Source organism: Pristis pectinata, chromosome 17 (assembly GCF_009764475.1).
Source record: "Pristis pectinata isolate sPriPec2 chromosome 17, sPriPec2.1.pri, whole genome shotgun sequence".
Taxonomy (NCBI): domain Eukaryota; kingdom Metazoa; phylum Chordata; class Chondrichthyes; order Rhinopristiformes; family Pristidae; genus Pristis; species Pristis pectinata.
Window position 1 is genome coordinate 5,895,312 of NC_067421.1, and position 22,218 is coordinate 5,917,529.

General features: G+C 55.6%; 1 protein-coding gene across 1 annotated transcript in view; it reads left to right on the forward strand.

Moving 5' to 3' along the window:
* LOC127579335 (glutathione hydrolase 1 proenzyme-like) overlaps positions 1–22,218 on the forward strand; it is a 67,041-nt gene that overhangs the window by 20,152 nt on the left and 24,671 nt on the right. Inside the window, exons 4-8 of the mRNA XM_052032059.1 lie at positions 4,406–4,498; positions 9,057–9,249; positions 14,077–14,237; positions 16,651–16,800; positions 20,920–21,056. Coding sequence (XP_051888019.1) covers positions 4,406–4,498; positions 9,057–9,249; positions 14,077–14,237; positions 16,651–16,800; positions 20,920–21,056 — 734 coding nt within the window. The remainder of the gene's footprint in view (positions 1–4,405; positions 4,499–9,056; positions 9,250–14,076; positions 14,238–16,650; positions 16,801–20,919; positions 21,057–22,218) is intronic.

The following is a 22,218-nucleotide window of genomic DNA, read 5'->3' on the forward strand; positions in this document are numbered from 1 at the left end:
GTATGAAGGGACTGTCCCTTTAAGACATTGATCCCTAGGATGCACTCAGGTGAAGCCGCTATCAGGGGTTGAGGAGGATGGTTCCCGATGGCCATGCGGATCGTGACCTCACTCGCGGGCAAAAGGGAACCCCCCCCTCCCCAACCCCTCTATTTGCATCCGCGTCTCTTTCCACCCGGCAGCATCGCCCGGGATGATGGTGTGTTGGGCACCCGTGTCGATGAGAGCCACCCACCTCTGTATGTTCCCCCTTCCCCAATGTACAGCGATGGGTATATGTGGCCTCAGGTCTCCTGGACAGGAGGGCAGTGGAACAAATGTGCCGGGACCCCTGGCCTTCATCCTGTGGGAGGGGGGTGGGGATCTGCCACCCCGTGGGTGAAGGTTCCTGCTGGCGGAGACGGGACATTTCCTGTCTCAGCAGGTTCCGGAGCTCAGCCTCGAGGGAAGGAGAGACTTTCAAGTGGGGGAGGGACAGGGGCAGGGTCGTCGGGGGCAGCCCGCGTGGTCCGGAGGTTGGGGGCACCCCGTGTCGGGCTTGATCCCAGGGTGGTTGTGGTTTTCTCCTGGCCAGATGTCCCCCCACAACGCTCTTTCCAGAGCGCGTAAATGGCGGAGGTCGGGATCCCATCTATGCTGGCGCAGTCCACCCCTGTGCGCAGCAGGTCCAAGTATAGCTGTTTGCGCATAAAACGAGGGGTTGTGTCTCCAGCCCTCGTCTTCGCCCTACGGACCTGGGTGGGCTTCCCCCGCTGCAAGAACTCTAGCCCCTCCAGGAGGGTGATGGCATACTGCATAGTCTTCCCATTAGCCGGTCCCATGAGGGGCAGGACCACTGGCCTCAAATCGGGGCTCGAGGTGGTGACCAGGTATCCTGCTAGTGCACTGGTCACTCTGGTATATTCTAAAGGGTTGTGATTGTGGGCTCCCTCGTAAATGCCGGTCACCAGCACCCACTCCCTAATGACCCCGGTGCCCTCACTGACAGTGCTCCACTGTGGTTGCCCGTATAAATCCCATTCAAGGGTAGGGTTGTCACTACCTGATCCCACAGGGTAGTGCCATGCCCGATCCCTTCCTGTGGCACCCGTAGGGCATTGTTAACACTCTGCTGGTCAGACAGGCTCCTCAGGGCGCTCGCTTCCTGGTGAGAGAGGCTCACGTTGGGGGCCCCCTCAGCCCACAGTCAGAGCAGCCATGCGGCCAGGTGCTCGCCCAGCTGCTGGCGGTACCGGTCCGCCAGCTGGGTCAGCTCCTTGGCTGAGAAATCCCGGGTCTCCATAGTCTTGGAGGGACCGTGGGCACTTTCCCCTGAGGGGGCGTCATCCTGACTCCCCTCCCCTCACCTCTGTGGCGGACCTGGGACTGCGTGGTGACGGGTCGAACATGCAGGGGTTCGGGTGGGTAGTGGGGAGGGTGGGTGTGATGGGCCCCGGCTCTTCTGGTGCTCCCTCCTCATCAGTATCCATCCATATATCCCCATCCCCCAGCCATATGTCTAGCTTGTCGCCGCGCCGGACCAGGGCTTGAGTTTTGAGTGGGTCCGGCTGCCAGCCAGACCGGCAGGCTTCCTGCGCCTGCTGCAGCTGAATCAGCCTGCAGGTGACCTCGGTACCTCTGGCCTCGAGGTCATTGGCTCGGGTCTGGACAGCCTGGACTGCCTCCTGCAGTGTATAGCTGCGCTGCTGGAGCTCCTCTAACTCCTTGTCTTTCTGGAGACATGTATCCTGTATCTGGCCAGTAATCCTGGCCTGGTGTCTCAGGAGGGACACAAACAGCCAGAAGGCACTCCTTTGACTCCCTTTGGCCTTGGGGAACCCCGACCTCTGGAGGAGGGCAACCACGTGGTGCCCCAGTTTCTCAGCACAGGGGTCTAACTGCTCGGCCCAGTCCACTGGTTTACCGTGGTCTGCCAGTATGCTGGCCAAGCTCCCAAATTCCTCGATCTCATCGGTCCACCTGGGAATCCTGTCCTCGGTGTCCACACTGGCTTTCTTTCCCCTATCCCAGAACATCCCCCCCCCCCCCCACGTCTGTGTTCAGCCATGACCCTCGAGACCCTGTTCGCAGCACCAAATGTTGTGAAACAGGTATAAGGTCTCAAAGGACAAGGACTCTGAACACAGTCTTAGAGAGGAAGGATTTTATTTACAAAGGCAAATGCGAGGAAAAGGTAACAGGTAACACGCACACATGCACCAGTGATGGTGAACATGGGGGAATCACAACAAGGGTGAGGTACACACACACACACACAACAAACTGGGTACGTACAATCAAGGAACAGTCAATACGATACCTGCCACCCTCAATTCAGTGCAGGCACAGCTCTGTGCTACAGGGATATCCTGACTAATTTCTCTTAAGCAGTGCACAGCTTACCTCAGCGTCCCTCAGAGACAAAAGAGAGGGAACTAAGCCTGTGGCACTCTTTATACTGCTGGAGGGCTGGAGGGGCCAGCCCAGGTCGTTTATACAGGCCAATGGCCCGGGGCCAGGTCCAGAGGTGTTTAAAGGGACGAATGGTCAAGTGTGGGCAGGGGTGGAGCCAAACATTGATTGACAGGGGTGTGTCTTCCAACCATGTAGGGGCAGTGCTGTCATCTAGTCAGGTGGGGGCAGTGTTGTCATGTGACAGCCACGAGCCTCCACAATACAAACCCTCGGCAGCCTCTTGTGATCCTGCATGTTGGAGCCTCCGTACCAGGCGGTGATGCAACCAGTCAGAACGATGTCCACCGTACATCTGTAGAAATTTGCAAGAGTCTTTGGTGATGTACCGAATCTCCTCAAACTCCGAATGAATTAGTGCCGCTGGCGTGCCTTCTTCGTGATTGCATCAGTGTGTTGGGACCAGGATAGATCCACTGAGATGTTGACGCCCAGGAACTTGAAGCTGCTCACCCTTTCCACTGCTAACCCCTTAATGAGGACTGTTGTGTGTTCTCCTGACCTCCCCTTCCTGAAGTCCACAGTCAGTTCCTTGGTTTTGCGGATCTGTGCGGTCTGACTCTCGAGAGCCACTCAATGACTATGACAAGGTGCTGGCTCTCGAGCTTACATGGGCTTCTTTGGAGCAGTGTAGGAGGCCAGAGGCCAGAGGCCAAGGGAGGGCAGGGTGGGAGTGTGACGTGGAGTTAAGGTGACAGGCAGCTGAAAGCTTCGGGTCATCCTTGCAGACTGGGGAATAAATGGCTGGGAGAAAGTGACGGGACCTTTGCCACTGGGATCACTGCTGGGGCTCCAGCTGTTCACATTCGCTATCCAAGAGGGGATCAAGTATAACATATCCAGGTTTGATTAATTTACAAAGTTAGGTGGCAGTGTGGTTGGCGAGGAGGGTGCGGAGAGGCACCAGGGATGTGGACAGGCTGAGTAAACAGGCAAGGACATGTCCAATGGAAAATAACATGAGGTCTTTAAACAACCTTCTTTAAACAAGCAGAATCAGAATCAGGTTTATTATCACTGACATATGTTGTGAAATGTGTCTTTTTGTGGCAGCAGTACTGTGCAGGACATAAAAATGACTATAAGTTGCCAGAAACAAATAAATAGTGCAAAAAAGAGGTATTACTGGGTAGTGTTCACAGGTTCATGGACCCATTCAGAAATCTGACGGCAGACGGGAAGAAGCTGTTCCTGAACCATTGAGTGTGGGTCTTCAGGCTCCTGGACCTCCTCCCCGATGGTAGTAATGAGAAGAGGGCATGTCCCGGGTGGTGAGGGTCCTTAGTGATGGATGCTGCCTTCATGAGGCGCAGCCTCTTGAAGATGTCCTCAATGGCGGGGGAGGGTTGTGCCCGTGACGGAGCCAGCTGAGTCTACAACCCTCCGCAGCCTCAGAGTATTATTTTAAATAGTGAGAGCTTGCTGGGTGTTGGTGATCAGCGGGGTGTCCTTGTACACAAAGCTAACAGACGGTTCAGCGGGCAACCGGAGTTAGTGCGGGGAAGTGACACTGTGAAGGATCGCCCGTGATCTCACTGAAGGGCAGAACAGGTGTGTGAAGGAGTGAACGTTCTTGTATAGGAAGCACAACAGCCAAGTCACACCTGGCGAGGTTCCACTGAACCCATGAGATCATGGTCCAATAACGCAGTGGTGTGGGCTGAGGGGAAATTGTTCTACGTCAGGCCTGTATCCCTGGACTCCTGCTCCGTCTCTGACGTCACAAGGAGTGGGCAGCTGACCGGACTCCATTGACTGCCCAGCTGTAACTAATGGTGGGGGAATCACAGCCCAGTTTCGGTGGGCAGCTTGGGTGTAACTGACCTCCGGTGTTCTTGCAGGTATATTGAGAGATGGGGCTTTGTCTCCACCCCCCCCCCCCACCCCCCCTCCGGATTCCAGCTCCTTGTATGACCCATGTCATTTTGAACATTATTTAATTTTTCTTTAACAGGAAAAGTAGATATAATTGATTCCAGAGAAGTGGCCCCAGGAAATGCATCGAGAGATATGTTTGTTAATAAGACAGATGACCTGCTTCGTAAAGGTAAGCACCAAGACGTTCAACAGTTTCATGTTGATTCCTGAGTTCATCAGCACGAAGGTTGTAATGAATTGCTACAGGCTGCACCGAGCCTGGTTAGTCCTCCATTTGTTTGCAATCATTTCTCCTTCCCCTTTCTCTTTTAGACCTAACTCAAAGGGTTAAGTTCAGCGGATGGTTTCTGATAGTGTGTGGAAGAGTGTTGTTGTTTTTGGGAGTCAGGATATCCCACTTAGAAATTTGCTTCAAATATATGTGACATATAAGTTTCCAATTCAGTTCAATCCAGCCATTAAATTGTGTCTGGTTATTTATCTAATGTGGAACATAGTACAGCAGTTCATTCATATCCTAAAGCACAGACTTTCCAGGAGTGTTAATGAAATGGTGCAGGTATCTCTAAGGCTATTGCAATGACACCAGGGCTGCAATCATGTACAGCGGTCAGCTGTTTCATAGACATAACAACATCCATTTACGCAGAAGTCTCCACTTACAATTTGCCCTCCAGTTATCATGTCCTCCCTGTACATATAGCGGTCTGGTTCTGTGTACCCTCCCATCTATATATATAGCCCCTCATTTAATCATCTCCCTCTATTTATACATCAGTCCCAGAACATAGAGATTGGTGGAATGGTCAGTAAATAGGGGATTGGGGGAGGGTCCACCACATTGGGAATTAGTATAGGGTTCCAGTAAACTGGGAATTATGGCAGTCCAGTAAATGGGGCAGTGGGACCACTCCATATGGGGCTCTTCATTTGTATGTAGCCCTGCATTTATATATAACACTGTACGTCTATTTAATCCTTTATTTACGTGGCGCTCCCCATGGCTGGGTTCTGCACAGTAACAACATTGATGCACGCATCCCAGTGGGAAGATCGGTCATTTCCTTTGCTGGTTGACCCGGTATCAGCTGAGCAAACTGTGCAATGCTTCCTCTGAGTGTGGGTTTGTGGAGCTGCAGGTTCAGACTGGGCCCACGGTGATTGTTGTGGGGCTGAAGAGAGCCGTCGCGGTGGGAGAGCGCGGTGGGGTCGAGCGGTGCGAACTCGCGCTGGGTTGGAGGCGGCACCTGGCATCTTTGAGGGGTGTTAGAACAGTTCTGTGGACCATCCGCGCACTGCCCGTGGAAGTCTCGTGAGGAGCAAGAACCTCGACGGTGACAATCACAAGCAACCGCCACTATGGCTTGCAGACCAGAATTCCTATCGGTGTCTTGCAAGTTCCTGCAGCTCTCTGTGACCAGCTTTCAAAGACGTGTGCCAGAGTACAGCTGCACTCTTCCCCCCACGTGGGAGTGCTGCTACTGAATCAATGGCTCCTGCAATGGTGGGAGGGTGTTCCCAGGGTTTCAGAGGGAGCTGCTGAAGACACTGCTGGAGGTGGCACTCTGTTTGTACAAGGCGCCACAGCCTGAGACTCCCGCAGGAGGTGTCTGTGAGCAATGTGTGATGCAGTCTCTGAGTGTCTGTGGATTGGGGAAGCAAACCCCAGCGTCCACTCTGCCAGCTCCTGAAACATAGAAACATAGAAAACATACAGCACAATTCAGGCCCTTCGGCCCACAAAGCTGTGCCGAACATGTCCCTACCCTAGAAATTACTAGGCTCACCCATAGCCCTCTATTTTACTCAGCTCCATGTACCTATCCAACAGTCTCTTAAAAGACCCTATCGTATCAGCCTCCACCACCGTTGCCGGCAGCCCATTTCACACACTCACCACTCTCTGAGTAAAAAACTTACCCCTGACATCTCCTCTATATCTACTCCCCAGCACCTTAAACCTATGTCCTTTTGTGACCACCATTTCAGCCCTGGGGAAAAGCCTCTGACTATCTACCCGATCAATACCTCTCATCATCTTACACACCTCTATCAGGTCCCCCTCATCCTCCAAGGAGAAAAGGCCGAGTTCCATCAACCTGCCTTCATAAGGCAAGCTCCGCATTCCAGGCAGCATCCTTGTAAATCTCCTCTGCACCCTCTCTATGGCTTCCACATCTTTCCTGTAATGAAAGATTCGGGTCGAAACCCTCCATCTGGACTGTCCACTTCCTTCCACAGATGCTGTTCGACCTGCTGAGTTCCTCCAGGAGTTTGTTTTTTCTGCTGAGTTTTCTCACTCTCCCTGACCAGACGAAGGTCATCGAGCTGCATCTCCAGTTCCCTAACACGGTCCCTCAGGAGCTGCAGCTCGACACACCGGGCACAGATGTGGTCATCCTGGAGGCTGGGAGACTCCAGGACCTCCCACATCTGACACCGAGCACAGAAAAACACACTCATACTCCTTCCTTTCCTCAAATCACCTACCTCGCCTCGCCCCTTTACGCCTAAGCCGGTTGAGCCAAAGCCCAATCACTCTGCTCCCTCTCACTCCGCTGCCCGCTCCGAACGCTGCCCGCTGGATATGGCAGTCCGCCTTTTAAACTGCCCGCGCGCTACCCACCGTAGGAAGGGTGGACGAAATGTACTTGGGATGGCGCCTGGGTGATCTCCCCAGTGCAGCAGTGAGCAGCACACACAGACGGCACAGAGGTCAGTGGGAGCTGCTGAGTGATCCTGGGGCAGAGACAACTGTGACCCTGACCCCATCGGCCAAGGTTGCAGTTCACTCTCCCAGTGAGCACCTGGAAACCTTCACAGAATTATCCTGCTTTGGGTTATACAAATCTACAATGACACCAGGCTCTTTGAGGCTCGTTAAATGCATTCTAAACCCCTGTGCTCAAAGCTTGAAGCTTTAAAGTTAAAGTTCTAAACTTGAAAGGCTGCACAGCTAGTGGAGCCACAGTCTGATGGAGACCCCGGTTCGATCCTGACCCCAGTTCAGTGCTGTCCGTGTGGAGTTTGCAGGTTCTCCCTGTGACCTTGCGAGTTCCTCCCACATCCCAAAGACGTGTGCGTTGGTGGGTTAATCGACCACTAAATCCCCAGGTTAGGTGAGCGGCAAAGAACTGAAGAGGCATGGGCATTTGGGAGATAATAGGTTACAGGGAAACAGGGGCAAGGGGTGCGGTGGCTGGGTTGATGGGATTGCCCTTCTGGGACCCGGCACTGACCCCTTCCGTGCGATGATCAGTGAGCAGAGTTACACGAATCATGTTGATGGAGCAGCAAAGAGACGACGGCAGTACTTGCCGTGTCAGACAGTGTGGGAGCCCTTCCTGGGTGCAGAGTCTAAACATGTTCCATCCTGTCCTGTCGACAGCCTCCGTGTGTGGGCTCCATCCCTTGAGAAAGGTCCTGTAACACTCTCACTGCTTGACTGTGCAAGACCTCACCTTCCATCCCAAGCTCCCAGTTCCACACAGCTTTACTCTCATGTTGATGGAGCAGCAAAGAGACGACGGCAGTACTTGCCGTGTCAGACAGTGTGGGAGCCCTTCCTGGGTGCAGAGTCTAAACATGTTCCATCCTGTCCTGTCGACAGCCTCCGTGTGTGGGCTCCATCCCTTGAGAAAGGTCCTGTAACACTCTCACTGCTTGACTGTGCAAGACCTCACCTTCCATCCCAAGCTCCCAGTTCCACACAGCTTTACTCTCATAAGGACGTAAGAAATAGGAGCAGGAGTCGGCCATCTGGCCCGTCGAGCCTGCTCTGCCATTCGATAAGATCGTAGCTGATCTGGCCGTGGACTCAGCTCCACCTACCTGCCTTTTCCCCTTAACCCTTAATTCCCCTACTATGCAAAAACCTATCAGTGTCTTAAATATATTTAATGAGGCAGCCTCTACTGCTTCCCTGGGCAGAGAATTCCACAGATTCACCACTCTCTGGGAAAAGCAGTTACTCCTCATCTCCATCCCAAATACATTCCCCTTAATCTTGAGGCTATGTCCCCTAGTTCTAGTCTCACCTACCAGTGGAAACAACCTTCCTGCCTCTATCTTATCTCTCCCTTTCATAATTTTATGTTTCTATAAGATCCCCTTTCAATCTTCTGAACTCCAGCCAGTCTAGTCCCAGGCAACTCAACCTCTCCTCATAGGCTAACCCTCTCATCTCTGGAATCAACGTGGTGAACCTCCTCTGCACCAGTGCATCTTTCCTCGAGTAAGGAGTCCGGAACTGCACGCAGTATTCCCAGTGTAGCCTTACCAGTATCCTGTACAGCTGCAGCATAACCTCCCTGCAATTAAATTCAATCCCTCCAGCAATGAAGGCCAACATTCCATTTGCCTTTAAACTTGTTGCACCTGCAAACCAATCTTTTGCGATTCATGCACAAGCACTCCCAAGTCCCTCTGCACAACAGCACGCTGCAATCTTTCACCATTTAAATAATAATCTGATCTTCTCAATGGTGTGGTGAAGAGGGGCTGTTGGAAGGAAAGGCATCTTGATTCACCCTGTTTGCCTGAAGCAGCAAAAGATGATTCAAAAGCCAGGGCAGGAACCCTGATTCATCTGAAGCATCAGAGCTACTTGTACCTGCCACACCCTAACCAACAGCGACACAGGGGGTGGACAGCTTTTGTAGACGAGTCGACCAAAATGGTTTCCGTTCGTGAAGTTGTTGATTGGTTGTTTCTGTGGCTACCCACAGGAGGATTGTCCATAGCTGTCCCCGGTGAAATCAGAGGATACCAACTCGCTCACCAACGGCACGGGAAGTTACCATGGAAACGGTTATTTGAGCCAAGTATCAAACTTGCCAGAGAAGGGTTCCCCATCGGCCGAGCTCTTGCGGCAGCCATAAAGGTGAAGAAGGAGAACATTGAGAAAGACCGGTCCTTATGGTGAGACTGATGTTGCCTGGTACAGGGCTAGGGATAACACACCGGCCCACGGACTGCTGGCAATCCGGGGCCTCGGTGGTAGCAGTCTGAGTCAGCTGGTCTCACCCCTGAGACTGTCGATACGCAATCATACTTCTGTGGGCAGATGCCAGTCCAAATTGTTCCGCAGTAATTAACCAAAAAAACAAGAATATTGCTCAGCCCCTTCCGCTGGCTTTATGTGTAGTCTGTGTTTGTATATACAGTGTACCCCTGCATTACAGAGGCTTTGCATTCCCAGCAAACAGTGAGTAGACGGATTTAGGAAAGCGGCTGAAAAGCAGGATCTGGATGACAGTAATCTCTGGATTACTCCCAATGCCACATGGTCGTCAGGGCAGGAATAGGATGATAGAACAGATGAATGTGTGGTTTGAGGAGCTGGTGCAGGGGGCAGGGTTTCAGGTTCTTGTATCATTGGAAACTTTTCTGGGGCAGGGGTGACCTGTACAAGAGGGACGGGTTGCACCTTAACTGGAAGGGAACCGACATCCTGGTGGGGAGGTTCACTGGTCCTACTCAGAGGGTTTAAACTAGTGTGGCAGGAGGATGGGAACCAGACGTGAGGGCCAGTAAGTCATGATGGGATGGATGGGTGAAGTGTTGCTGGGTGTTAAGGGTGATGAACTTAGAGCACGGGTCGGTGCATGGAACTATGACGTTGTGGCCATTGCAGAGACTTGGTTGAGAGAGGGTCAGGCTGGATGCCTAATGTTCCAGGGTTTTGATGTTTTGGAAAAGATAGAGAGGTAAAAAAGGAGGTGTTGAACTATTAATCAGGGACAATATCACAGCTGCTCTCAGTGGGGACATAACGGAGGGCTCGTCCACTGAGTCTGTATGGGTAGAACGCAAAAGTAAGAAAGGTGCAATCACTCTGATGGGATTATTAAGGAACTATGCAGGCAGATTCGGCAAAGGTGCAAAAACAACAGGGTTGTTGTCGTGGGGACTTCAACTTCCCCAATATGGACTGGGACCTCCTTAGTGCAAGAGGGTTAGACAGGGCAGAATTTGTTCGGTGCATCCAGGAGAGTTTCTTAAAACAGTGTGTGGATAGTCCAACGAGAGGAGGGACCGTACTGGACCTGGTGTTGGGGAACTGAGCCGGATCAGGTGACTGATCTTTATTGGAAGAACATTTGGGGATCAGTGATTATAACTCCTTACATCTTAAGATAGCTATGAATAAGTATGGACCTTGCGGGAGAGCAGGGCAAACTACAAGAGCATGAGGCAGGCACGAGGGAGAGTTAATTGGGAACAGCCGTTTTTGGGCAAGTCCACATCTGACACATGGAGGGTGTTTAATGACCAACTGCACAGAGAACAGGACAGGGACGTTCCAGTAAGGAGGAAGGAGAAGGATGGTAAGGTAGGGGAACCCTTGGATGTCGGGCTGCCCCCAGCACATTCTCAGTAACGCAAAAAGACACATTTCACTGTGTGTTTCGATGTACATGTGACGAATAAATATCTTTGTACCTTTAATGTTGAGAGAGGCGGTGAATTTAATCAAGGAGGAAAAGGAAGCACATGTAAGGTTGAAGAATATAAAGATATTTATGAGTTCCTTATATTCATGAAGGGAATTAGGAGAGCCAGGAAGGGCCATGAAAAGACCTTGGCAAGTAGGATTAAAGAGAACCCCAAGGCATTCTATATATACGTCAAAAGCAAGAAGATAACTAGGTAGAGGGTAGGAGGGAACTCAAGGATAAGGAGAGAACAAGTCTTTGGAGGTGGAGGATGTGGGCGAGGTCCTGAGTACTTTGCGTCAGTATTCACCAAGGAGAAGGACGTGGTGGATGGTGAGATCAGTGTGGAGCGTGCTAATACGCTAGTGCAGCGACTCACCGTCCGAGCAAGCGAACCAGCTCGGCGGTCGGGTCGCACGTCGTCGGAGCGGCGAGGCCCAAGACGGCGTTGGGCCTTCGTCTTCCCCGAGCGACAGGGAGAACCCGCGCGCGGGAAAAGTTTGACGACGTAGCGCATACGTCATTTCCGTTTTCGGTGGGCGGGAACCATTCCTCTTAAAAGGCACGCGCAAGGCGGGAAATAAATCAGTTTTTGTTCTGCAGCCCACCGACTAGTGTCTTGCTTTCACATCGCGGTAGCAGCCGCTACACTAGGGCATTTTGAGATAAAGGAGGAGGTCGTGTTGGGTCTCTTGAAGAACATCAAGTTGGATAAGTCCCCAGGGTCTGATGGGATATACCCCAGGTTATTGAGAGACGCAAGAGATGAGATTTCCGGGGCCTCGACCAAGATCTTCATGTCCTCTCTAGCCACAGGAGAGGTCCCAGAGGACTGGCGAGTAGCTCATGTTGTTCCATTTTTCAAGAAGGGAAAAAGGGATAATCCTGGAAACAACAGACTGGCGAGTCTCACGTCAGCGGTAGGGAAACTATTGGAGAGGATTCTTAGGGATAGGATTTGAGAGCATTTGGACAACCATGGGCAGATTAGGGACTGTCAGCATGGCTTTGTGCGGGGCAAGTCATGTCTTACTAACTTGACTGAGTTCTTCGAGGAGGTGATGAAGGTTGAGCTGTGGATGTTGTCTACCTTCAATTCTGGTCGCCCCATTACAGCAAGGATGTGGAGGCTTTGGAGAGAGTGCAGAAGAGGTTTACTGGGATGCTGCTTGGATTAAAGGGCATGTGCCATGAGAATTAAGTATTTAGTATTAATTTTTTCACATGGGGAGTGGTGGGTGCCTGGAATGCACTGCCAGGGGTGGTGGTGAAGGCAGATACAATAGAGGTGTTTAAGAGGCTCTTAGATAGGCCCATGGATGTGCAGAGAATGTGTAGGCAGAAGGGATTAGGTGCCATTAGTTTAATTAGTTCAGCACAACATCGTGGGCTGAAGGGCCTGTCCCTGTGCTGTACTGGTCTATGTTCTATGTTCTAAAACCATCTGTGTCAAGATTTTCCGTAATGCGAGCCCGTTTCTTCCCTTTAAATCCCATGTTACAAGGGAAGATGCGTTCCTATGGGAAGTTGTTCTCTCAGCAGTAATGCCCCACCCCCTGGGTCTGCGGTCCAAGGCAAGGAATTCTGATTGTACTGTTGGCAGGAGAGAAAGGGTTGTTGGTTTTATAACTAAAAATGAATGTTACATTGTTTGATAAAGCATGGTTGAACGAGTGTCAGAAGAAGAGATTGCCTTGTCAGTTTCCACAGCAAATCTCTTAAGTGTCCTCCTGCTGTGAACCAGCAGCCTGTGATCATTGTCCTCGGTAAACTAGTTCAGTTCTCTGTGTACAATCTGTGTTTCTTTAGTTATTTTCTCATAAGTTCTATAAAAGTGAATTTATGTTCTGTATTTCAAATTTTGGCAGTGATTTGTGAATTCCTTAAGGGCGAACAACCGTTCCCGGAACTGCTGTAACGTAGCTTGCTCCTCCCAGAACCACCTCCCCCCCCCCCCCCCCCCACTGGGACCCTCGACTCCCCAGGACACCTCCTACCACTAGGACACCTCCCCTCCGAGAGCCTTTGTCCCTCCTTGGGACCACTTCTCCCTGCTGGGACACCTCCTCTCTCCAGGACACCTCTCTTCACCGGGATACTTCATATTACCAGGACATCTCCCCTCCCTGGAACCCCCCCTCCCCTCCCTGGGACCCCCTCCCTTCCCTGGCGCCATCGACCCCCCAGCAGCGGCCACGTTGACCAACAGGGTCATCCTCAGCCTGCCGATAAATGCTGACCGCACAGTTTTAATAATAAATCATTTAAAATCATTCTGTATCAAGTCCTCAAAACTCCTCCCTCATTCCACCTCACTGCCTACCTGCACTTCTGCCAAGTCCATTTATTCTCCAATAAAACAACAAGGTTAGTCGTGAATCAAACCTCTCCGTGTCCTGGTTCCTGAACATCTATATCAGGAGACTGTGCAGGCTTTACCCTCAGAGCACTTCACAGATACCCCATTCCCCACATGACCCCGCTCCCACCACTGAAAACATCCCCCACAACTCCGGCCCACCCCACACACCCCCCCTGCCCTCAGCCTCGCGAATAGTTGATGAGCCCCGTAGTAAATGATCCCAACATGACCCCCACACTGACCGGGATAGGTCCCACACCGACCGGGTACGTCCCACACTGACTGGGTACGTCCCACACCAACCAGTTATGTCCAACACTGACCAGGTATGTCCCACACCGACTGGGTAGGTCCAACACTGACTGGGTAGGTCCCACCCTGACCAGGTACGTCCCACACTGACTGGGTATATGTCCAACACTAACTGGGTATGTCCAACACTGACCGGGTGTGTCCCCCCCCACTGACCAGGTACATCCCCTACTGACTGGGTCCCCCCGTCCCCCACTGACCGGGTACGTCCCTCACACAGACCAGGTATGTCCCCCCACTGACCGGGTACGTCCCTCACACAGACCGGGTATGTCCCCCCACTGACCCGGTACGTCCCACACTGAGCGGGTATGTCCCCCCACTGACTGGGTACGTCCCCCCACACTGACCGGGTACGTCCCCCCACACTGACCGGGTACATCCCCCACACTGACCGGGTACATCTCCCACTGACCGGGTACGTCCCACACTGAGCGGTACGTCCCCCCCACTGACTGGGTACCCTATTGGTCAGGCCAGCTCCCAGTAGGACCCGGTTAACCTTGGGGACGAGGAGGGGTGTTGGTGCGGGGAGTCGATGTGAGCAGCAGCGTGCGGTCCCGGACACACTGGTGTGAGCCCGTTCACCCACACGGTACCCGCAGGGCCAGCTGACTCCTTGCTTCCTCCCCACAGTGAGGTGTTCTGTAACTCGCAGGGCACCATCCTCCAGGAACACGACATCATCCGATTCCCAAAACTGGCTGCAACCTATCAGGTGCTGGCGGAGGAAGGAGCCGACGCGTTTTACGACGGATCTCTGTCCGGGCAGATCGTGTCCGACATCAGGAGTGCAGGTGGGCACCGGCCCATGGACGGGACTGGTCCCGGCACTGCCGCAGTCCCCGCCGGCCGCTCTCTCCCGGTGCACAGGAACAGGCCCTTCGGCCCACGGCATCCATGTCTGCCACCTGTTCCTGACATGTGATAATCCCCGTGCTAATGGCCTTGGATTGGGAATTATTTCCTGTGTAATGCGAATGGATTCTGGGCCTCCCGTCTCCTCTCCTGGGCCCAGGGACCACCAGGCAGAGACACTTGGATGGTAACAACAGAAGAGTTTATCCTGTGGGCTGCCTCGGCCAGAGTGAAGTTCCCGCTCCTTTTACCCCTCTCCCAACCCCACACGGCAAAACCACGTCTCTGTTCCCTGCGTGACCCGCACCCCCGGGGTCTGCGTGACCCTCACCCCGGGTCTGCGTGACCGACACCCTGGGGTCAGTGTGACCTGCAACCCTGGGTCTGTGTGACTAACACCCCGGGGTCAGTGAGACCCACACCCCTGGGTCTGTGTGACCCTCACCCTGGGGTCAGTGTGACCCACACCCCGGGGTCAGTGAGACCCACACCCCTGGGTCTGTGTGACCCTCACCCTGGGGTCTGTGACCCGCACCCCTGGGTCTGTGTGACCCGCACCCCGGGGTCAGTGTGACCCACACCTAGGGTCTGCGTGACCCTCACCCCTGGGTCTGTGTGACCCTCACCCTGGGGTCTGTGTGACCCGCACCCCTGGGTCTTTGTGACCGACACCCCGGGGTCAGTGAGACCCGCACCTCTGGGGTCTGTGTGACCCTCACGTGGGGTCTGTGACCCGCACCCCAGGGTATGTGTGACTCGTGCCCCTGGGTCTGTGTGATAGACACCCTGGGGTCTGTGTGACCCACCCCGGGGTCAGTGTGACTCACACCCCAGGGACTGTGTGACCAACACCCCGGGGTCTATGTGACCCACCCCTGATCATCTCCCCGGTGACACCCCTCAGCCAACTCCCCCGAGTGCTCCCACCCCACCCACACACCCCGAGGTGTGGTCATGCCCTTCCCCCCTCTACCCCCTTACCTCCTCTCCGGAGCCGCAGTCTGCCCCAGCGAACCCCCACCCCCCGGGACTACCTCCCCGTGTCTGCAGCACCCCGTCACACCCAGCCCTGGCCCAGACACACCTCTCACTGCCCACTCCCCACTCACCACCCGCCTGAAGCTGAGCCGGCACTGACAACCCCAACCCTCGCCTGTTACCAGGGTCCGTGAGTGGATGCTGAGAATTATTCCCCTTCATGGGAAGGTGGGGAGAATAAGCATAGAGTAAAATATGGGATTAGCGTAGGAGCCATGCAAACGGCCAGCCCAGACTCGATGGGCCGAATGGTCCATTTCCCCACTCTGTGGATCAATGAAGTTCACTGGGTCACATTTAGAAAGCAAACAGCGAGGGTTTTTCCAATCAGCCTTTACTGCAGGCTGGGTGAAGTCCATCGCTGATCAGAGTTTATGATTCCAAGTCTCACTAGGATCAGTAACAAGCTCCCTCAGAACCCTCGGTCCCTTTCACCCTCTGAATAGGACGTTCCAAGCCCCACCTCGAGCACGGCAGAGGTGCGGGTTCCTGGACACTCGCCCAGGGCCTGTTAACCTCCACCCTGGGACCAGGGGACGGAGTGTCCAGCGGTGCTCGGAGCCCCGGGTGCCTGCACATTCCCACACACTGCCCTGCAGACGGGGAGCGGGGGGTGCTGAGTTGTTGGGAAGTGTGGTGCTCTGGGAGCGGGGGCTCCGTGCCCACTGATGCCCCTCCACAGCACTGCGGGAACGGCCAAGGTCCACGGTGTGTCACTCAGAGCCCACGTCCTTTGGGAGACATCGACCGCACGGTAGGCAGACCGCCTCTGTCGGGACGAGCGTTGGCCACAGTGACCTGGCCTCAAGCTGCCCGCAGCACTCGGGGCAGGGCTGAGGGAGTGCTGGAGTGTTGCGCCTCAGTGAGATGTTACATCGAGGACCTGGCCACTGTCTCCCCGGTGTGTGACACACAACCTGCCTAACAGACGCTGCCCGACCGGCTGAGTCCCCTCCAGCAGACTGAGTGTTGCTCCGGACTCCAGCGCCCGCTGTCTCCCGGCTCCCGTTATCTCTCGGTCACTGCCGAGGGGCAGCTGTGACATGTCGGTGACGCCCGCCCCAGGAACGGTGCGGAACGAGCTCCCTCACACCGTGCCCGGTGGGGACCCCTGGGCTGTGTACCGGGGCAGGGCGGCAGAGTTTGATCCGCTCTCCTCCTGCGAGAGCCAGGCCGCCTGCTGCTGCCCAGGGAGCTGGCCCAACACAGCGTGTAGGAAGGGACCAAGCCCCCAGACCCAAGCAAAGCACTGACACGACAGACGGAAAGCCACACAGGCTGCAAAATTGTACTCAGTTCCTTCCCTCCCCACAGGTGGCATCGTCACTCGGGAGGACCTGAGGGCCTACACAGCTCGGCTCATCGACAACCCGGTGAAGCTGTCTTTCGGCGACCACACGCTGGTGGTACCCGGCCCTCCCTCCAGTGGGCCGGTGCTTGGATTAATTCTCAACATCCTGAAGGGTGAGATGTGTGGCCGCAACCCCTCTGGTGGCGCAGTGAGGGACTGCTGCAGGGGCGGTCCCACACCCAGACTGTCCTCTGGGTCCTGAGGGTAGGGGGAGTCTCACACCCAGACTGTCCGCCTGGGTCCTGAGGGTAGGGGGAGTCTCACACCAGGACTGTCTGCCTGGATCCTGAGGGCAGGGGGAGTCCCACACCCAGACTGTCAGCCTGGGTCCTGAGGGCAGGGGCAGTCCCACACCCAGACTGTCAGCCTGGGTCCTGAGGGCAGGGGGAGTCTCACACCCAGACTGTCAGCCTGGGTCCTGAGGGCAGGGGGAGTCCCACACCCAGACTGTCAGCCTGGGTCCTGAGGGCAGGGGGAGTCTCACACCCAGACTGTCAGCCTGGGTCCTGAGGGCAGGGGCAGTCCCACACCCAGACTGTCCGCCTGGGTCCTGAGGGCAGGGGTAGTCCCACACCCAGACTGTCCGCCTGGGTCCTGAGGGCAGGGGGAGTCTCACACCCAGACTGTCCGCCTGGGTCCTGAGGGCAGGGGTAGTCCCACACCCAGACTGTCCGCCTGGGTCCTGAGGGCAGGGGGAGTCTCACACCCAGACTGTCCGCCTGGGTCCTGAGGGCAGGGGCAGTCCCACACCCAGACTGTCCGCCTGGGTCCTGAGGGCAGGGGGAGTCCCACACCCAGACTGTCCGCCTGGGTCCTGAGGGCAGGGGGAGTCTCACACCCAGACTGTCAGCCTGCGCCCTGAGGTCAGGGGCAGCCTCACACCCGGACTGGGAAGAGGGGGTGGAGGGGGGGTGGGGGGTTGGTGGAGGGGAGATGGTGGGGGTGGGCGGGAGGAGAAGGTGGGGTGGGGGGTGAGGGTGGAGGGGGAGGTGGGGTGGGGGGTGTGGGTGGGGGGGAGTTGGGGTGAGGGGTGGAGGGGGTGCGGTGGGGGGTGGGGGGGGAGGGTTGGAGGGGGAGGGGGGAGGTGGGGTGGGTCGAGACGGTGGGCACTCAGTGGGATAGGAGTTGCTCCAGGCCTGCACCCTCTGGCACCCCCGGGGGCATATTATATGTGCGGGGGGCTCAGACGGCTACCGGGGAGGTCTCCACAAGGATGGGAGGGGCCTGATATGGGGGAACCTTGCCATACAGGCCTGGCCCGGCGAGCAGACAGAGAGGTAGGTGGTCTCCTCTGCTCCAGGCAGGCGTCTGGGGGTCCTCCCTTTCAGATGGCCTGAGGAATCCTGAGGGTGGGGAGCTGAGGATAGACTCCACCAGTCAATGCTGAGGCAGTGGACGGGTGTGTCCCAGGTCACGTGTCAGTCAGGACCAGGTAGGCAGCTTGAGTCTTCGCCCTTTACGGGGGTAACGGAGTCAGTAAAAGCTGCCCTCTGTGTGAGGGAGCTGGAATTTCTGCCCCAGGCTGAGCACCTCCAGGAGATGGGCCCTGGGAGCTGCATTCTTGTTGAGGTCAACTGGGGGTGTTTTACACTGGAAGAGCCCACTGAGAGATCAGGAGACACACTTCCCGCAGTGCAACACTGCTCTCTGCTTGGCCAGGCTGATCTCAGTCCCACGGCACCATTGGATGCAGATCCAGGACTTTAGCTGCACCTCCTGCCCGTCCCACCGCAGTTCCTCGGGTGCCCGGGGGGATCAAACTCCCAGCGCCGCTGTGAATTGGGCCGAGCTCCGTGTCTGTTGTGGATCCACGCGTGGGTCACATTGTTGTAGGGGACAGAGGGGGAGGTGAGGCCTGGGGCAGATCAGCCGTGGTGGGGCAGGCTTGAGGGGGCCGAGGGGCTTCGCCCTGTGTTTTCGTGGTAACACCCCGAGCAGGGGTTGGACAGGCACTACTGCTCTGTCTGTCACATGGTCACTGTACAGAGTGATTGACAGCAGGAAGTGCCCGGACAGCCCCGTCTCCACTGCTCTCCGTCCCTCCTCCCCCCTCCTCCTCCCCCCACCTCCCCCTCTGCCCCACCGCCCCCCCCCCCACACACACACACACACCACAGACTGGAGGACCAACACCAATCTAATCCGAGAAAGGTTTCTATTACAGTCAGACCTCAGGGAGAGAGGAACTGTTGCTTCGGTGGGCTGATCCCAACCCCCCCCACACCTCCCAACCCGCCTACCTCACCCCCTCACCCCAACATCCCCCACCCCACACACCCCCACCCGCCCACCCCATCCCACACCTCCCACACCACCCCCTCGCACCCCCCACCCCTCCCAACCCACCCACCCAAGCCCCACCCCACGTCCCCCACCACTCCCACACCCCCAGCCCACACCACAACCCCCACCCATCCTACACCCCCAGCCCCCCTACCCCACACCACATTCCCCCACCCATCCCACACCTCCCACCCCCTACCCCACCCCACACCCCCCCACACCCCCGCCCCCCACCAACAGACCAGCCCCGCTTGGTGCCACAGTGAGCCGTGTGTCACCAACATTGGTGACCTGCCGTCCCTCCCCGTCCTTCTCCGGGGAGTATCCCCTGTCGGGCTGCTCCGCGGACCACCGGCGCCCCCTTCCTCGGGCACTGTTTGTGGAAAGGATTCCCCGACCCAGGTCCCGGACGTGGGGCAGTTCTTCCTCAGTGTCTCGGTCTGCGCCCACAGTACTGGTAACTTCACCCCGCCCCGCCTCTTCGCCCACCCCAGCTGTTCCCCCCGCCTCGCCTGTTCCTCCTTGGCCCGCCTGTCCCCACTGTTCTCCAGACCTTCCCCCCTGTTCCCCCGCTGTGGACCACCCGACACCTCCCGCCCGCCCTCGGACACCTCACGGTTGGGCCGGCCTGCAGCACGTTCCCAGGGCTCGCTCCGTCCCACACAGCAGCCGTTCCCCCCGGACCCGACCCCGGACCCTACCAATGGTCCCATCACATCTGCAAGGGCTTCTTGCCACAATGGTACAGGGCCTTGGTGAGACCACACCTGGAGTACCTTGTGCAGTTCTGGTCATATCTGAAAGGATGTCCTTGCCTTAAAGTGCAGTGAAGGTTCACGGTGACTGGTTCCTGGGATACCAGGACTGGTTTGCATTCACTGGGGGTTTAGAAGAATGAGCTAATCTCACTGAAACACACAAAGCTCTGACTGGGCTCAGCAGGCTGAGTCAGGGAGGACGTGCCCTGGCTGTTGAGTCTGGAATGAAGGGTTGTGGTGTCAGGGTAGGGAGCAAGACATTCAGGACTGAGACAGAACATAGACCAGTACAGCACAGGAACAGGCCCTTCAGCCCACCACGAACTGATTAAACTAATCCCTTCTGCCCGCACACGGTTCATATCCCTCCACTCTCTGCACATCCATGAGCCTATCTAAGAGCCTTTTCAACCCCTCTATCGTATCTGCCTCCACCCCCACCCCTGGCAGCACATTCCAGGCACCCACCGCTCTCCGTGTAAAAGAACTTGCCCCGCACATCTCCTTTAAACTTAACCCCCCTCCCCCCATCTGAAATGCATGCCCTCTAGTACCAGACATTTCAACCCAGGAGAAAGATACCAGCTGTGTACTCTATCTATGCCTCTCGTAATCTTATAAACCTCCATCAGGTCTCCCCTCAGCCTCTGCCGCTCCAGAGAAAACAGCCCAAGTTTGTCCAACCTCTCCTTATAGCACATGCCCTCTAATCCAGGCAGAATCCTGGTGAACCTCTTCTGCACCCTCTCCAAAGCCTCCACATCCTTCCTGTAATGGGGAGACCAGAACTGAATGCAATACTCCAGATGTGGCCTCACCAGAATTTTATAAAACTGCAACATAACTTCCCGACTCTTGAGCTCAGTGCCCCGAAGAGAAGATTTTTTTCACTCCGAGGGTGGAACTGTCCCACAGAGGGCTGGGACACCAGGGCACTACTCAATGCGCTGTGGAGGTAGATTTGTTGATGCACCAGGTCTCAAAAGGTTTGAGGAGAGAGTGGGAAGGGCAATGAGATGATCAGCCATGGCTGGGTCGATCGCGGAGCAGGCTCGAGGGGCTGAATGGCCTCCTCCTGCTATTTTCCATGGTGTCCCTGTGTCCGTGAGCTGCCCCTGTGCCAGTGACCCCAGGCAATGCACACAGAGCTGTTATCACACTGCTTCACTGCAGTGCTTCCTCTGTTCACAGGTTATAATTTCACCTCGGACAGTGTTTCCACACCGGAACGGAAAGCCCTGACTTATCACCGAATTATTGAAGCCTTTAAGTTTGCGTATGCGAAGAGGAGCATGCTCGGAGATCCTCGATTCGTTAACCTCACCGGGGTAAGCTGCCCGTTCCGCTCCCCCTCTCCCCCTACACTGCCCACACACCCCGCCTCAAGGGATCTAACCATCCACCTGCACTCGGCACAGGGAGGGGACTGGGTTCCACCGTGGCCTCACCCAGGGGGCCCTCCAGGGCTGCAGACCTGCTGGGCAAGGAGGGAGCGAAGCCGTCGCTCCATCCAAACACTCAGCTTCCCGCCACTTCCACGCAAAAGCGAGGAAGTTCTGTCCGGAAAGGCGGTCCGAGCAGAAGGTTCTGCGGCATCGGGGTGACCGCTGGTGGCCTGTGCTCATCACAGTCTCACCGTGCTGACAGAGCCAGGTCTTCACGTCTTGGTTCGGCGTCCACTGAGGGGACGATGGTGCTTGGAATCCCAATCCCAGCAGGAAAGCTCGAGGAACGCTGGGAAGCTGGGACCGTTGACTTTGAGAGACGGTTGGTGGAAATCAGGGAGGGTTTCTCAGAGAACGAGTGAGGAGAGAGTATTTCCTTTTGGTATTGGTAATGGTATTGGTTTATTATTGTCACTTGTGCCGAGGTACAGTGAAAACTTGTCTTACAAACCGATCGTACAGGTCAATTCATTACACAGTGCAGTTGCAGCGGGTTAGTACAGAGTGCATTGAGGTAGTACAGGTAAAAACAATAACAGTACAGAGTAAAGTGTAATAGTGACATAGAGTTTAAATTTAAGTGTAGAACGATTATAGTAAGGGTAATCTGTAGAGAGCAGCTCGCTCCAGCGCAGTGCTGAGTGGATCTGCTTGAGGCAGTGGGCAGTCAGAGCAGAGGAGGGTCCAGGGTGTGGAGCCCCAGGGAACGGGCTCACCGGGATAAGCGGAGGGACGACGGGTTCCAGGCAAGAGGCAGGAGTGGGGCTTATTGAACGGCTAGCACAGGCAGGGTGGGCAGAATGGCCTCCTCCTCTGCAGAATCAGTGGAGACCCCAAGTCCATGAGCTCAACCCAGTCATTGGCCAACGGGGTGGTAGCAGTTGTCACTGACCTTCCAGAAAGCTCCCCCTGTCCAATCTCTGCAGCTGTTTGACGGGGTCCCTGACGCCAAGGTCTGGCCATCAAACTCCTCAGGCAACCTTAAAGAATGCTCATGGTGCACTGAAGGCAAATCAGCAGGATGCTCAGTGCCAAGGAATTGAAG